This window comes from Bubalus bubalis, chromosome 2, assembly GCF_019923935.1.
Source record: "Bubalus bubalis isolate 160015118507 breed Murrah chromosome 2, NDDB_SH_1, whole genome shotgun sequence".
Lineage (NCBI taxonomy): Eukaryota > Metazoa > Chordata > Mammalia > Artiodactyla > Bovidae > Bubalus > Bubalus bubalis.
The window spans coordinates 163,371,851-163,388,407 of record NC_059158.1 but is presented as its reverse complement, the minus strand read 5'-3'; the positions used below and the strand labels follow the sequence as shown (position 1 = coordinate 163,388,407).

The 16,557-nt window shown below is 39.4% G+C and overlaps 1 protein-coding gene across 1 annotated transcript in view; it reads right to left on the bottom strand.

Moving 5' to 3' along the window:
• The window catches only part of ACSL3 (acyl-CoA synthetase long chain family member 3), a 76,064-nt gene that overhangs the window by 12,100 nt on the left and 47,407 nt on the right, over positions 1-16,557 (bottom strand). Inside the window, exons 3-10 of the mRNA XM_006079644.4 lie at positions 10,477-10,654; positions 9,217-9,326; positions 8,228-8,366; positions 6,469-6,619; positions 5,177-5,300; positions 4,365-4,436; positions 2,382-2,521; positions 337-509 (exon numbers count right to left, since the gene is read on the bottom strand). Coding sequence (XP_006079706.1) covers positions 337-509; positions 2,382-2,521; positions 4,365-4,436; positions 5,177-5,300; positions 6,469-6,619; positions 8,228-8,366; positions 9,217-9,326; positions 10,477-10,654 — 1,087 coding nt within the window. The remainder of the gene's footprint in view (positions 1-336; positions 510-2,381; positions 2,522-4,364; positions 4,437-5,176; positions 5,301-6,468; positions 6,620-8,227; positions 8,367-9,216; positions 9,327-10,476; positions 10,655-16,557) is intronic.

Here is a 16,557-nt window from a genome sequence, read left to right as displayed (position 1 = left end):
AATTTAATAACTGATATAAGATCATATATGTATACAATACAGCTAATGCTTGTTACTAAACCTTCTTTTCTAGAATGCTGCTGCTGCTGTTAAATGCAAGTAGTTTTTAATACTACCTATCATAAGTTTAACATGAAAAACTCCTCTACATGAACTAGTGACATTCAGACATACCTAATACATTCTGAAAACTGATTTCAACAATCACAGTACTTGGGATTTACACAAATATTTTAACTGATTTTCTATATATTTGCAAACAGCAACCCATACCAAAAGGGCCAGGAGTTGTACCCCAGCCTCTGTTGTAGGCACCACTCTTCAGACAACACTAACCTTCTGTAATTGTTCCAGCCCCACAAGATTCAGTGAGTCCATACCCCTGACCAACAGGACAGCAAAAACAGATGTTCATGAATCGCTGTGTGGTTGCAGAAAGTGGAGCACCTCCACACAACAGAAGTCGAATATTTCCACCTAGCAAGCCTCGAACTTTCCGGAAAATAAAGCTAAAAAAAAAAAAAAAAAAAAAATCCAATCACAGAATTTGAAAGCTGAATGGGATTTTCCAAATCATTTAGACTAATCTCCCAATTTTGATATATAGGAACACCTCGAAGATAATTTAGGGTTTGGTTCCAGACCATAGCAATAGAGAGACTATAACAATAAAGCAAGTCACTTCGATTTTTGGTATCTTGGTACATACAAAAATTATGTTTATACTATACTGTGGTTTATTAAGAGTGCAACAGCAGTATGTGTAAACAGCAATGCATACCTTAATTAAGAAATACTTTATTCCTAGCAAATGCTAACCACCTGACAACAGAGGGATGCCACAAACCTTCCATTTGTTTAAAAAGAAAATCACAGTTACTTGTGAAATACAATAAAGCAAAGTGCAACACAATGAGGTATGCCTGTGAGACGTTGAGATCAAGTGATTTATCCAAAGTCACAAAGCCAATTCTCTTGAGATTCTCTTGACGCACTATTTAAATCTAAATGTCTATCCAACCAAGTTTACTTGACCAAGAAAATGTGATTTTCTCTTAAGAACTGCAAGAAATATTAGAATTCAAAATTGCCAGGTTTAATTTTGTATAGTAACAGAAATCCTTTGCTTATGGCCAGAATAATTAGTTTTATATCATTATATAATACATATTAATACTGAATAACTTGACTGTATCTTTATGAAGTTTATTATTAAAAGCAAATTATTTTTTTGCTTTAGCTTATTTCATTAGAAATGTATACATATCTGTAAATAGCAATTTAACTCTTTAGAATTTCACTAATTCAAAGTATCTGGTAAATTTAAAAAGGAAACAACTCTAATATCTAATTGAAATGCTTCTGAAAATACACTAAATAAAGAGACCGCTTACTACCTTGATGAAAAGAGGGGAAAGGTTTTGTTTGTATTTTAATAACTTTGAAAAAGGCAAAGATCAAAAGGCAACCATTTAAAATATGTGTGTATATAAATATATCTAATATATATGTGTATATATAAATATATATGTGTGTATATATAGTAGTGATAGTCACTTAGTCGTGTCTGACTCTTTGCAACCCCATGAACTGTGGCCTGCCAGGTTCCTCTGTCCATGGGATTTTCCAGGCAAGAATACTGGAGTGGATTGCCATTCCCTTCTCCAGAGGATCTTCCTGACCTAGGAATTGAACCCAGGTCTCCTGCATTGCAGGAAGATTCTTTACCGTCTGAGCTACTGGAAAGTATATAAATACATATATGTGTACATATAAATACATACACATATGCACATAAACATATGTGCACATATACATATTATATGTGTGTATAAATACATATGTATTATATATATACATATATGTATATATATAAATATATATAAAATAGGTTTACAAAGCAGTTATGTATCTCATTGGAGAGATTAGCAAAAGGCAGGAAAAAATTATAAAGCTTTAAATGTGACACATTTGAAAACTATTAATATCCCCGTAAAAAGTAATTTGAATGTCGTCATACTGTTATTTTCTAATTTCTCAACTACTTTACAGTTAAATATACTTATCCTATTATCCTATTAGTGCCATGGGGGGAGGGGTGGAATAGGTCACAAAACGTTTAATACCTGGTTGCCATTTTCTATTCCTAGCAAAATAAATTTAAAAGCAAAGAGAAACTACTTCTCAAAATAATTAAAATCATGTAAGTGGCCACCAAAGATATAAACACACTATTAGTACAATAAAATTTTTGGTGATAATATTTTTCAAATAACATTGCTCATATATATTCTTATGCGAGACGGAATTTTTAGAGACCCTTAAGATAATTAATGTGAACAAATGATCAAATTATGAAGGAGGAAGAGCCTTTTACGCACCTATCACACAGCGGAGTACTGTGCCCTTTTGAAATCTGTTCCATTTTGTAATTATAGGCCAGAATAAACAGATTGCGTTGAAAACTGCTCATTTCATTCACTTTATTCATGACATTTTTGTAGATTCGATCCATGATTTCCTAAAAATATACAAATGACTTAATACAGTCAATAATGCTCTCAGCTACCTTATTTAAAAGCTTAACATCAGATTACTATTTCCATTAATAGAGACATTTTAAAAGAGACATTCTGTCAATAATAAACTTTTAAAATAGAGCCACACTTTGTTTAAAAATGAGATTTCAGTAAAAGCAATTTTTAATAGATGTTCAGCAGTAGTAAAGAAAGGGGAAATATTAAAAACCTTAGGGCAGTAATATGCCACCACTGATTCTTTACACTGCTTTGTTTATTTATCTTACTTGTGTGTGTGTACTCAGCTGTGTCCAGCTCTTTGCAACCCCGTGGACTGCAGCCTGCCAGGCTCCTCTGTCCATGGGACTCTCCAGGCAAGAATACTGGAGTGGGTTGCCATTTCCTTCTCCAGGTTATCTTACTTATTCTGAGCTAAAAACTAAACTCACTAAATAAATGAACATCTATATGAAATGGCTTTTTAAATTCTCCTAATTTTATCTTATGAAGATATGAAGTACTACATTCTTGGCTCACAAAAACCATGGGGTTATTTTGCTTGCTTGTTTTGATTTTTAATGCTGCACCCAGGAAAAAATTTCCTTGCCTGCACTGTATTTTGCTTGCTACTGCTATTACTATGACATATACTTCACTGACTTGAAATAGTTTCTCTCCACAATTTTATACTATATTTAATATTTATATGAATCAAAAATTTAAAGAAAGATATTATTAAGGAAACTACATACCTACTGAAACTTCAAAACTACTGATCATTTATATTTGCCTTTAGAAAAACTACATTATAATGTGAACATTATTATGTGAACATTTGGTGTGCGCAGCAGTTCAGTCGTGTCCTCCTCTTTGCAACCCTTTGGACTGTAGCCTGCCAGGCTCCTCTGTCCATGGGATTCTCCAGGCAAGAATACTGGAGTGGGCTGCCATTTTCCTCTCCAGGGGATCTTTCTAACACAAGGATAAAACCAGTGTCTCCTGCATCTCTTGCACTGGCAGGCGGATTCTTTACTAGCTGAGCCATCCGGAACATTCGGTATCCAGTTAAAATTCAAACAAAATCAGAAAGTCTAATGTAAAATGTACATTAGGGGCACAGAGAATCACTATCGCCCCATTTCTATTGGTCTCATTCCCAGGCCCCTCCCTATGCCTGACACTAAATTAAGATGCATAGTGCTTTTGTGTCAGTCATCCAGTTGTGCCCAACTCTTTGCAACCTCATGGGCTGCAGCCTGCCAGGCTCCTCCGTCCATGGGATTTTCCAAGCAAGAATACTGGAGTGGGTTGCCATTTCCTTCTCTAGGGGATCTTCCCAACCCAGGGATGGAATCCAGGTCTCCCACATGGCAGGCAGACTCTTTACCATCTGAGCCATCACAGTGATTCTTGGACAATTCAAAGTGGCACCAACTTCTCTGTCACTTTTTCCTGGTGTCCAGGCCAGACTCTCCCTAAGGGACTCAGGAGGTGTGATTTGCTTAGGAGGAGATGATCTCCAACCTTTCCTTCTATCTCCTGCTGGGCTTCAGGTTCTCTACTAACAGCAAACAGATATCACAAAACTGATTTGAGCAAGCAGCTCTTTAAGGAAAGGAGCTGATAATATCATATGGAAGCTGAAACTACTATTAAGTTGACTGCTTAATAAACAAGATGAAAAACATGACCGAATAAATACTTCAGAGCTCAAGGTAATATAGGTAACAAATAAGGAGTAAATCCTACATAAACTACCTTGTCAACAATGTCTTTTCCACTAGCAGTTACATTCTGGAGATGCTTTTTTTTAGCACTCAATATTGATTAATGGTCAATTCTTACCGGGACAGCTGCCATCAGTGTTGGTTTCAACATGGATGTATCTCCTTTGCTTCCTTTTTTTATTTTTGAAGACTACAGAGAGAAAAACAGGTTTACATAAAGTGATCATTATTTTAAAAATTCAATGAAACGCTTAAAAAACATATTTCAAAATTCTGTAATTTTAATCTGTGATGTGACATGAAAGTCGCTTAGTCGGGTCCGACTCTTTGCGACCCCATGGACTATACAGTCCGTGGAATTCTCCAGGCCCGAACAGTGGAGTGGGTAGCCTTTTCCTTCTCCAGGGAATCTTCCTAACTCAGGGATCGAACCCAGGTCTCCCGCATTGCAGGCAGATTCTTTACCAGCTGAGCCACAAGGGAAGCCCATTTTAATCCACTCATATTCTAAATAGACCTTAAAAGGCAAGTTCTTTTGAAATGATTAACTGTTATCCTTATAGTATACTGTCATACTGAATGAAAATTGTGTTAAAGATAATTATGGTTTCTTAGTATCTCAAGGAGAAGGCAATGGCAACCCACTCCAGTACTCTTGCCTGGAAAATCCCATGGGCGGAGGAGCCTGGTAGGCTGCCGTCCATGGGGTCGCTAAGAGTCAGACACGACCAAGCAACTTCCCTTTCACTTTTCACTTTCATGCATTGGAGAAGGAAATAGCAACCCACTCCAGTGTTCTTGCCTGGAGAATCCCAGGGGCGGGGGAGCCTGGTGGGCTGCCGTCTATGGGGTCGCACAGAGTTGGACACGACTGAAGCGACTTAGCAGCAGCAGCAGCAGCAGCATCTCAAATCACAGAAATTCTGTTACCTGATCTGCTAAAGTCTGTGGTGAAGAGTAGCCGATGCGGCATCCATGGGAGAGACAGACAAGCTCAGCACTTAATTCTAAGACGTGGGCCAGAGGCAAATATCCAATGTAAACATCTTTCTCCCTAGAAGAAAAGGAAGATGCAAGAAGCAACAGTCAGGTGCTGTTTCTGTGGAAAGTGACTCCAGTGGGAGCAGCTTTAAAAGGCAATGGGAGGACCCTCTGGGCTCCATGCATGCACGTGTGTGTATGACAGACCGTGGGGGTATCAGGAGAAAAGCACTACAATACAGCTCCATCTGAAGCTGAGGAGGCAGACACACAAGAAGTGGCTCCGTTTCCAGTCCTCCTGGAAGGTGCTCCCTAACTGAGCGCTGCACAAGCAAAGCTCTACAGCAGAAGAGATCAGGACTCGGAGGGGATAAAAACATGAGGGATTCTGAAGCACAGAAGAAATCCCCCAAGGAGGGATTTGACAACTAATGGGATATGAAAAAGGACCGTTCAAAGAGAATCCACAACTGCCTGCCAGGAATCTCAGGAAGAGATTCTTGTTCCGAAAGTTAAATTATACATTATATAACAAAATGTATATGTATACATGTGCATATTATTTCAAGAACTGCTCTCACTCTCAAAATATGAAGGGCAACTTCCTAGAAGGAACTAGTTGCTCTTGATTTTTTTCCTGAAAGTTATGCATACGTAAGAGATTTCTATCTGCATCCCCAAATTCAATTCCACAGTAACATGTGTGTATTTATAATTGTTACACTTGAAGGCAACAAAAATAGCCAACCGCTGTACAAGGTCAGTCATCACAATACTGATTCCATCTCTGGGAATGTTATCCTTGCTTCCCTAAAACTTCCTCCCGTCTGGCTTCCTCACTGATCTCTTTCACATTCCAGGAGACCCACTCTCCCCTTGCTACTACACGACTGTGTCTTAAAAGGAAAAATCAGAGACTGAATACAGAAGCTCAATAAATACTTGGTGGATATATTATCTGTTCACTTGAATTATAATATTAAGGTATAAAAATGACTATGACGGTAACAATATGAACTGATTAAAATATTTAAGACATTTAAATCAGGTCAAGTTTGCACCTTTCAAGTAAAAAGTAAATATTAACAATGATACCTTTTAAATCCCACAACTATAATTATTTGTAATTTTAATGTCTCTTTTGAAGAAATGCCTAACTGTAAACAGACTCTGAAGGACTAATTTGATCATATACTAAGAAATGACATAAATGTAAATAATTAACGTAAATAATAACATACCCGAGTTCTGGAATCCTTTCCGCCATCCCAGTTATACCAGCAATAATGTTACTATGAGAGATCATGACCCCCTTTGGAATTCCTGTGGATCCACTTGTGTACATGATTACTGCAATATCTGAGGGCGCTGGTTTGCTAAGGGGTTTGTTTTCTGCATTAGAGAAGACACATACTCCTGAGAAATTTAGCTATGTCACCAATTTTTTCATAATCATTTGTTAACTCAACAACTACTAACTGTACTCACACAAAGGCCGATAAAATAGATCAAGTCCCTGCACATGAGACATAGTCTACTTGGACAGATGTACACAAATCTATAATTTATAAGAGTTATGAAGAAAAATAAAGCAAGACCAGGTGAGAAAATGTTAGGAAAAGTGGCAGGAAACGAAGGTGAGGTAACTGCCAGGACCCCATCGTGCAGTCTCCAAGGTCAGGCCCAGGACTCTGGATATCACACTGCGTGGAAAGCAACATCACTTTGAACAGGGGCTGTCCACAACAAGGATCACGTTAGCTACTGTGTGGCTACCTAACTTAAAAAGGAAACAATAGAGGCAGAGAGACAAAAGGCTATGCCAGTGATTCAACTAAGAAATTAGACCAGGGTACCTAGGCATTTACTAAAACTGTTCTCTACTTCACAGTGTGAAGCTAACATGGCTACACTCAGAATTCTCTTCACTTTGGCACAAGCCCAGGAACAGCAGCCAGCATCCCAGACAGGTGACACAGTAGAAAGACAAAGAGAAGTAGGTCATGGGCAGCACCACTCCTCTGCCTGAATTAATTTTGGAACTACCCTAAACGTGGTCTTCTCAGTAAACAGGGAAAACATTTTAAACTTGTTTCCAAGTGCACCCTTGCTCTCGTACCTGTCAAGATGTATTTCTTGACAACTGTTATTACTCAAGTTCTTGCTTCCTAACCTGCCATTCACTCCTTTGTCCCATGGTACCACTGTCCACTGCCACCACTTTCTAGAAACTGCTCTCTGAAGCGACTCTGGCTAAGAAGTCCAATGGTGCTTCTGCAGCCCCTGTGTCACTGGGCTCCTCCAGCGCAACTGGTCCTAGGAAAGACTCCCACCTTCTGAGAGGCTCCTTCACTCGACCCCCATGAGTCACACACCATGGATCTCTTCCTTCTTCTGGCCAATTCGTGGTGGCCTTTGAAGGTACCTTTCTCTATGGGTGTCACCTACTCCCTTGGCTTTAATTAAAACCTGTTCTCAGCTTCTAAATCGTTTAACTCCAAACTTAACTCCAGCATACTAGACTTGAACACGCCACTGCCCACTACAAAGCTGTATGTGAATGTCCCATGTGCACCTAAATTCAGCATGCACAAAATTAACCTCAGCATAACCCTGTTTCCAAGCTGAGTGAAGTATAGTCCCACCATCCTAACAGCTTTTGTGAAATCCTACAAGTTTAATGACATTATTTCTAAAACTAACTTTAAACCATCTAAAAAGGAGAACAGGAAAACTGAATCATGGAAAAAAGTATTTTAAATTAATTTCAAATAAATACTACTTTTAGAACATTCATAAATTAATGTTTGTATTTTTCCTTAAGTTTTTTTTTTTTAAAGGGTAGAAGATGGTATACTTAGGGTGACCTTTCTTCCCAAAGTGATGATCTAGAAAACCAGTTTATCACTTGATCTAACTTTAGAATCAGATACCTGGATCACATCTAGAGAACACAGTCACTGCAGAACACACACAAGGAAGCAAGGACCCGCCACATACCCACGCTGGCCTTGGCTCCCAGAGCCTGCACGGCCGCCATGGTGTGCACGATGACGCCCTTGGGGAACTCAGACCAGGTCGGCGGCTTTCCATCTACAGTGATGATGTGCCGCAGGCGAGGGACCAGAGAAACGATGTCCTGGAAAAACACAAGGATCCACTGCAGTTTTCTCTGAACATGAGTGAACGTGTGTGCGTGCTCAGTCGTGTCCGACTCTGCAACCCCATGGACTACAGCCCACCAGGCTCCTCTGTCCATGGGATTATCCCAGCCAGAATACTAGAGTAGCTTGTCATTTCCTACTCCTGGGGATCTTCCCATGCAGGGATCGAACCCACATCTCCTGCACTGGCAGGTGGGGGCTTTACCACTACGCCACCTGGGAAGCATATTCTTCATTACTCTATATTAACGAGTGTGGCAAATAATCCAGGGCACAAGAAAAGTAGTTTACCATGTTTCAAATTGTTAATTTCTTGCCTCAAAAAAGCAAGGGTGAAGTGTACTGGCATGACTACCCCTTTTTTCAGATGGACAACTACTGGTTTGAAATATATGTTACTGCTTTATAACATTAGATTTACTGTGCATACCTGTTCTTTGGTATAATTTTAATCAGTAAAGCTAATTCCTTGCAAAAATGGGCATATAAACACATACTGCCTGAACTACAGGGTAGCCAAATGTTCCCCATGCTTTAAGAGGCAAATAAAGATATAGGGAGAGAGGAAGGGAATACTCTTATAAACTTGTTTAAAAAGGGGGGGGGGGGTGTCAGATATTATTGTTTTCATAGAGTTCAGAGACTAAAATTCCTTTCTCTCGTAGTTTCATAAAGTCATTAACTTCCCTTTAAAAAGTTCTGAAACTTGTACTCAATGCTTCAGAATAAGTGAATTACTAATTTAAAAATAACCCTTAAAATTAAAAATTTATTGAAAATAGACTTGAAAATAGATGAGCACAAGGTAGAAAAGCTAGTTCTCACCTTCAACTTTGTCTGCAAGAGTTCTTTACTAGTAATGATGTTGGTCACCTCTGTTTCATTTAATCCATGAACAATTGCTGGACCCCCTAGAGTAGCATACAGCGTAACAACTACAGGGAAAAGAAAGGGCAAGTCAAATACTTGACATTTCACAGAAGCACGAAGTGCAATTAAATAAAGCCTCTGACCACTGACGGAACATCTAAACCCTAAAATGTTAGATCCATAATTTGTGATCTAATTGCGCTGTGTTATTCTAAATTATTTTAATATATTAAGATGACGCCTACTCACTCTTCTATAATTCCCCCACAAAATTTCAGCATTTTAAAATTTTTTTGTTTTCTTTCACCTACAGATGCTACTCTGAAACTGTGATGTTGAAAGGAATATTTGACTTCTAAAATGTCAAAGTCATAGATGTTAACTATTTGATACTAAAATATAAAAAATATACCAATAAAATAACACACTGAATGTCATATTTAAGATATTATTTCTTTAAAAAATACCACTAATGAGTGGTAATACTACTTATTCTAAAGTAGAAAAATTTTAAGAAAAATAGTCTTAGAAATGTCAAAATTAAATAATAATGAGAAGTTAAGCAAAGTCACTTTAAGAGATAACTAATGCTTCTTAAAAGAAACATACTATAAACCCAAACCTGTGAAAACAAAAAGGTATACCAGTTTATAAACAAAATACAATGGAGGCATTTACAGGAAATTTGATGATAAAAAATATCCTTTCCATTTCATCTGAAGTATAAAACAATGTCCATGTTTAATACCACAACTGACACCATAACCTCTGAATGAAACTTTTCAGACAACCTCACAGGCATCACAACTTCCACAAGTCGTGTTATAGTTACACAACATAAAAAGTCTTTATCGTTTAACTAGCAGCTAGGTTTGAGTGTTGGAAGTGCTTTAGAGGCCAGCTGTCAACTGTAGAAATGGCCTAACAAGATGACACTAACTTTAAAGAACAATTCTGAGAAGAGGTAGCAGAGCAAGGACCCACAGGTGTAGATTTAGTTCCCCAGACCCAGCAAGTCCCCTCAGAATAGGTTCAAGTCCTCTTACTACACGGGTAATTTGTTCCACAAATGAACAAACCAGTATGTCTTAAATTGTAACAAAGGTTAAAATTAACATCAGAATTTTATCCCGGGAGGAAATACTTATCATAAATAGTATCATCTCTCCCACAACACTAGGTCCATGCTTCGAGAAGGTAAGGAAGCCCACGTACGCTGAAAATTATACATGAAGCAGGCCTGTGCAGCGACCATCCACTCTGCCCTGGTCTCACAGAAGATGGCGATGTTGGTCTTGGGCTTCTGACCCAGCATCTGTAAGCCGTTTCCAAAATTAAAGGCTCTCACAAAGACATCTTCATAGGAAAGCCAATTATAGCTTCCAAGAATAACCTGATAAAACAAACAAAAAAACACACAAAGAGCTTCCAATCATCAAAATATTAATCTCCAGAAGGATGCCAGGATGTGTTCCAAATTTCAACAGAAAGTTATGTCTGTATATAAACTATTTTGTTCTAACAAAAAGCTAGAAAGCAAGTTTCAAGGGAAAACTCTATTTTGAAAATTAGCTATTTTGTGGTATCTTCTATGACAACTTAAAGTTTTCTGCAAAATTTTTATCATTTGGGCAATTGTTTTTCTTTTAAAAATAAATTCTACTACTTAAGAATTATTGGATTTCAATATCAGATAGTACAATATGATTCACAAACAGACACTGGCCAGACTCAAGCTAACAGAAATGTTTATGGCCATTCAATTTGAACTGCTGTAACTAATTCTGGATACACCAAGTATTGATAGGCAAGTCTCCACTGATACAGCCAGGTGGGGTGTAGCTACACTAGTCGCCGAAGTCCCTCTGTAGAATACTCACTGGCTCAGCAGGGCTTTCAACATTTCATTTGTGCAGGTAACATCAAGTCTTACCTTAGTAGCAATCCCCTTTCAAGTGTCTTTAGGAATTTTCTCCAACTTAGATCAAACCATAAATCCCTAATTTTACACAGATTAGACAGAAAGCTACTCTTGCTGCAAAAATATATTGACAGTTCCCAAACATGCCTGTGTCATTAACATATGTCTCACACACCTTAAAACCATCTAACCATATTCATTTTCAAAAATGCATTTTGATAACAGAATTAAGCAGGTTGGATGAATATAAAAATGGAAAAACAGTTGAATACTGCCCTCTAGTGTCCAATTCCAAGTTGGACTTGAGAAATAAATTCTTACTTTGATGGATAAGGGGCTTCCCTTGTGGCTCAGCTAGTAAAGAATTCGCCTGCAATGCGGCAGACCTGGGTTTAATCCCTGGGTTGGGAAGATCCCCTGGAAAAGGGAAAGGCTAACCACTCCAGTATTCTGGCCTGGAGAATTCCATAGACTGTATAGTCCATGGCAGAAAAACACCTACTTCTGCTTTGACTATGCCAAAGCCTTTGACTGTGTGGATCACAAGAAACTGTGGAAAATTCTGAAAGAGATAGTAATACCAGACCACCTGACCTGCCTCCTGAGAAATCTGTACACAGGTCAAGAAGCAACAATTAAAACTGGACATGGAACAACAGACTGGTTCCAAACCGGGTAAGGAGTACATCAAGGCTGTATATTGTCACCTTGCTTATTTAACTTATATTCACGGTACATCATGAGAAATGCTGGACTGGATGGAGCACAAGTGGGAATCAAGATTGCAGGGAGAAATATCAATAACCTCAGATATGCAGATGACACCACCCTTATGGCAGAAAGTGAAGAAGAACTAAAGAGCCTCTTGATGAAAGTGAAAGAGGAGAGTGAAAAAGTTGGCTTAAAGCTCAACATTCAGAAAACAAAGATCATGGCATCTGGTCCCATCACTTCATGGCAAATAAATGAGGAAACAATGGAAAGAGTGAGAGACTGTTTTTAGGAGGCTCCAAAATCACTGCAGATGGTGACTGCAGCCATGAAATTAAAAGACGCTTGCTCCTTGGACGAAAAGCTATGCCCAACCTAGACAGCATATTAAAAAGCAGAGACATTACTTTGCCAACAAAGGTCCGTCGAGTCAAAGCTATGGTTTTTCCAGTAGTCATGTATGGATGTGAGAGTTGGACTATAAAGAAAGCTGAACACTGAAGAATTGATGCTTTTGAACTGTGGTGTTGGAGAAGACAATTGAGAGTCCCTTGGACTGCAAGGAGATCCAACCAGTTCATCCTAAAGGAATCAGTCCTGAATGTTCATTGGAAGGATGGATGCTGAAGCTGAAACTCCAATACTTATTTTGGCCACCTGATGCGAAGAACTGACTCACTGGAAAAGATCCTGATGCTGGGAAAGATCAAGAGCAGGAGGAGAAGGGGACAACAGAGGATGAGATGGTTGGATGGCATCAATGATGTGATGGACTTGAGTTTGAGTAGGCTCTGGCAGTTAGTGATGGACAGGGAAGCCTGGCATGCTGCAGTCCATGGGGTTGCAAAGAGTCAGACACAACTGAGCAACTGAACTGAACTTGATGGTTAAGGCAACTGAAATTAAGATACTTGTTTAACTTTAGTAGTCCCAAACTCTCATTGCACCCTCCCCCCACAAAATGCTCAGCACAAGGAGCTCCAATGACTTCAAAAGGAGCTCTGTGGGGGTGAGAAAGCAGATGAGAATTTGGCCAAAACATGTAGGATTACAATTTTTAAGAATTTCACACTCCAAAGATAAGCCTATGAGCTATCTCCTAGATTCTAGAATCTAAATGAGTTTCATAAGTTTCAGAGAATATATGTGCTCTGAAAAAGCACTAGATATATAACCCAAATATATAAACTCAAAAGATGCTGCAAAGAAATAAAGCTAAGAGTTTAATTCAAGTGTAAGGGAATTCTGAATTTAATTCTTTAAACCACTGAATTTTCTAGGAGTGATCTTTCCCATAAAGACTATATTTAAGGGACTCTCCCTACACTGTAATTTTATCTAATTTCTGCTAGAAAAGGCTCCTGATCCTAACTTGGTCCCTATGGTTAGTCCAACCTGGAGATTAAATTATTCTATTCCCTGTCTATACTGTTGAGCACTGCTGAAGAATACCAAACTTTTAAAATCCAGGATCACACATCTCACCATCCAGCAATCCTACTGTGCTTCTCTGGCATATTCATTTTCTAACCCTATCTGAAACCTCTCTACTCAAATGTCCTCCACTCTTTCTCTCTCCCTTCTCCATTTCTACCTGATGACACTACCTCACACTCCACTGAGAAATTAGAAATTAAACAGAAACTCCCTTGCTTTCCTACCACCAAGCTCAATACATGTACACACACAGTCTGCAGTCCCCAGGGTATGACAGTGGCTGAAGTGTCCCTGAAGGAAATCCAACTCACTAGGACTTTGAAGAGCTTCCTAAATTGCCATCTCTAGTCCTGACTCGTACTTGGATATCCAACCTACTTTTTCACTTGATTATTCAACTAAGGATGACTTTAACTGATACTCCCCTCAAAACAGACACTTCCTCCACCTTACCCTGTCATCCTAGCCCGTCTCTCCTGAACTAATGAACGCTGACTGGCCAACTTCCACTCTTATTCCTCTTTAGCCCCTTCTCCCTACAGTAGTGAGTTTTTAAAAACATAAATCCACGTACTGCCCTGCAAGTGTTCTGCCTTTCCAGTAGGAATGGGATCAGAACACCACACTCTGCCTTACAAAGTCCTAAGGGCCCTAGACTTTGGCAGTGTCCCTGGGCCCATCTCAAACCCTCTGTCCTGACTCACTGTCTATAAATACAACTTTGTCCTTTCTGTCCTTCAAAGAGGCAGCGCAGGAACCAGGATGAGGGAAGACAGGTGCTTAGGACACAAAATTTAAGGAAGTCCTCAGTCTGTGGTCTGAGTGCCATTATGAACTCTGCACCCTCATGCTTCACCCAGCTGGGTTCATTCCTACTTCAGAGCCACTGTACCATCCTGTCCGCCTGCAGAGAGGGTTCCTACCAGATCTTCACAAAGCTAGCTCCTCCGTGTCCTTCAGGCCTCCACTAGGCCATCACTGACTCGAGAGGCTACCCCTGATCTCCAATCAGCTTTCTTTCTTTACAATTAAATCTGTTACCTTCTTACTTATCATCTCTCTTCCTCCCATAGAAACGTAGGATCCAGAGAAGAGTAACCTGTGTGTCTTGCTCAGGAGTGTCTTCCAGCACCTACCTGCTGCTGCTATTGCTAAGTAGCTTCAGTCATGTCCGACTCTGTGCGACCCCACAGACGGCAGCCCACTAGGCCCCCCCGTCCCTGGGATTCTCCAGGCAAGAACACTGGAGTGGGTTGCCATTTCCTTCTCCAATGCATGAAAGTGAAAAGTGAAAGTGAAGTTGCTCAGTCCTGTCCGACTCTTAGCGACCCCATGGACTGCAGCCTACCAGGCTCCTCCATCCATGGGATTTTCCAGGCAAGAGTACTGGAGTGGGGTGCCATTGCCTTCCAGTGCCTAGGCCACTATTAGCACACAGCAGGCACCCAGCAATTATTTGCTAAATGTGTGGAAAGAACTGGTGCAACCAAACAACTTCAGTTCACTCTGGGCCTCGGAGTCTTCCACTTCTCCTCCAGAAGACTCATTTTCTAAAAGATTTCTGTTTTAAAAAGTCTATATGCACCTGATCATTTAACTTCCATGGCTTCTTTTGTTCTGATCACCCTTCAATAGCATACGTCCTGTGCTCCCACCTCAAATATTCTTTTCTGTGACCCACGAGACATAAACATGTCTGACTGTCCTGAGTCAGGAAAATACACAACTAGTGTACCACGGAGTCTGAGCAGTTTCTTCATCTGTAAACCTACTTGGGGGCTCAAGGATCCCTCCAGTCACTTTGCTCTCTCACATTTGATTGGCTGTATTCTTACTCTGTGACAGGTGTGGCATACACACAAGTAAACATCAGTGCCGTCACTCAAACTGTTGCTGCCAGGGCCACAGGAACTCAGGAATTTACTTTTGTTCAGGAACCTATGAAATGAGATACCTGGATTATGCTGATGAGGAAGGCCTCTTATCTCAAAAGAGGACTATAAAAATAAAATGGAGATAAGATACAGAACAGGCTATAAAACAAAATCACAAAAAAAATAAATAAATAAATAAAACAAAATCACACAATACTTAACCAGTCAGGGCCCTGGAGAATGAGACAGTCTATAAAAATTAACTTTTCAGGTAGCTGAGTTTAACCTTTATCAGCATTAGAAGTTTTACTTTAACCACGCAGAATAGAGGTATTTCAAGTGTATATACTTCCTACCTTCGACAAAGTATACCTGGCTTCATTTTACATTTCTCTCTGCAAATGAGCATCATTCTAAAGAAATGATTGTGAGGGAGCCAGAGAGAGTGAAAATATTCAGTAGACCTGGACAGTTGGTGATAACCATGATGATAAGAAGGCAGCTAACCTCAAACAGTGTTTACTATGTGCTACACATACTGCAAGTAACACTCACAGGAATTCTAAGATAGTTACTGTTATTATCCCTAGCTTACAGATGGGAATATTGAGGTATCAAGGGAGTAAACATAATTTGCTCAAATCCCACAGTTATTAAGTGACAGACTAGAATACGAATCCAGGCAGACTCACTCCAGAGTCTAAGCACTAAACCACACACTCCAATTGCACTACAAGGAGTTGGGGTGTTACTGGGCAGGCGAGTAAGGTGGCCTGACTAACAGTGTAAAAGGTCTGTGTTTGAATGGACTGTATTAATAGTAGAGGCAAGAGTGGAAGCAGAAGACTTGCTTAAAGGAAAGGAGGGGGCGGGGGGAGTGGAAAGAGCAGTAAGGAGGGAAACGAAAAAAGAATCACTCTTGGGTTTCACCTTGAGCCACCTGGTACACAGTAGAGCCTTTAATAAATGACAGGGTGAGGAGCTAGTGTGGAAAGGAAAACCAAGAGTTCTGGCTGGGGAGAGTATTAATATAATAACCAACCACAAATTCTGACCAAGAGATCAGCCATTATTTTTTATACAAATCAAGCATGTAAATATCCTAATAAGTCAAAAATAAAAGTCATACATGTGCAAACAGGATAAAAATGTGACTCAAGAATGAAATAACACAAAAGCAGGCACTAAGAGGGAAAAAAAGCTAAGTCAACTCCTAAGAACAGACACAAGTATTTCTAGTATCTTTTTTGATCAATTCAGAAGGAGTAACACAGTGAAACTTCTCTTTCTAAGCACTAAGACGGCATAATTCCTTCTATTTTCTTCTAAGGTATGTAAAAATTATAGGGAAAA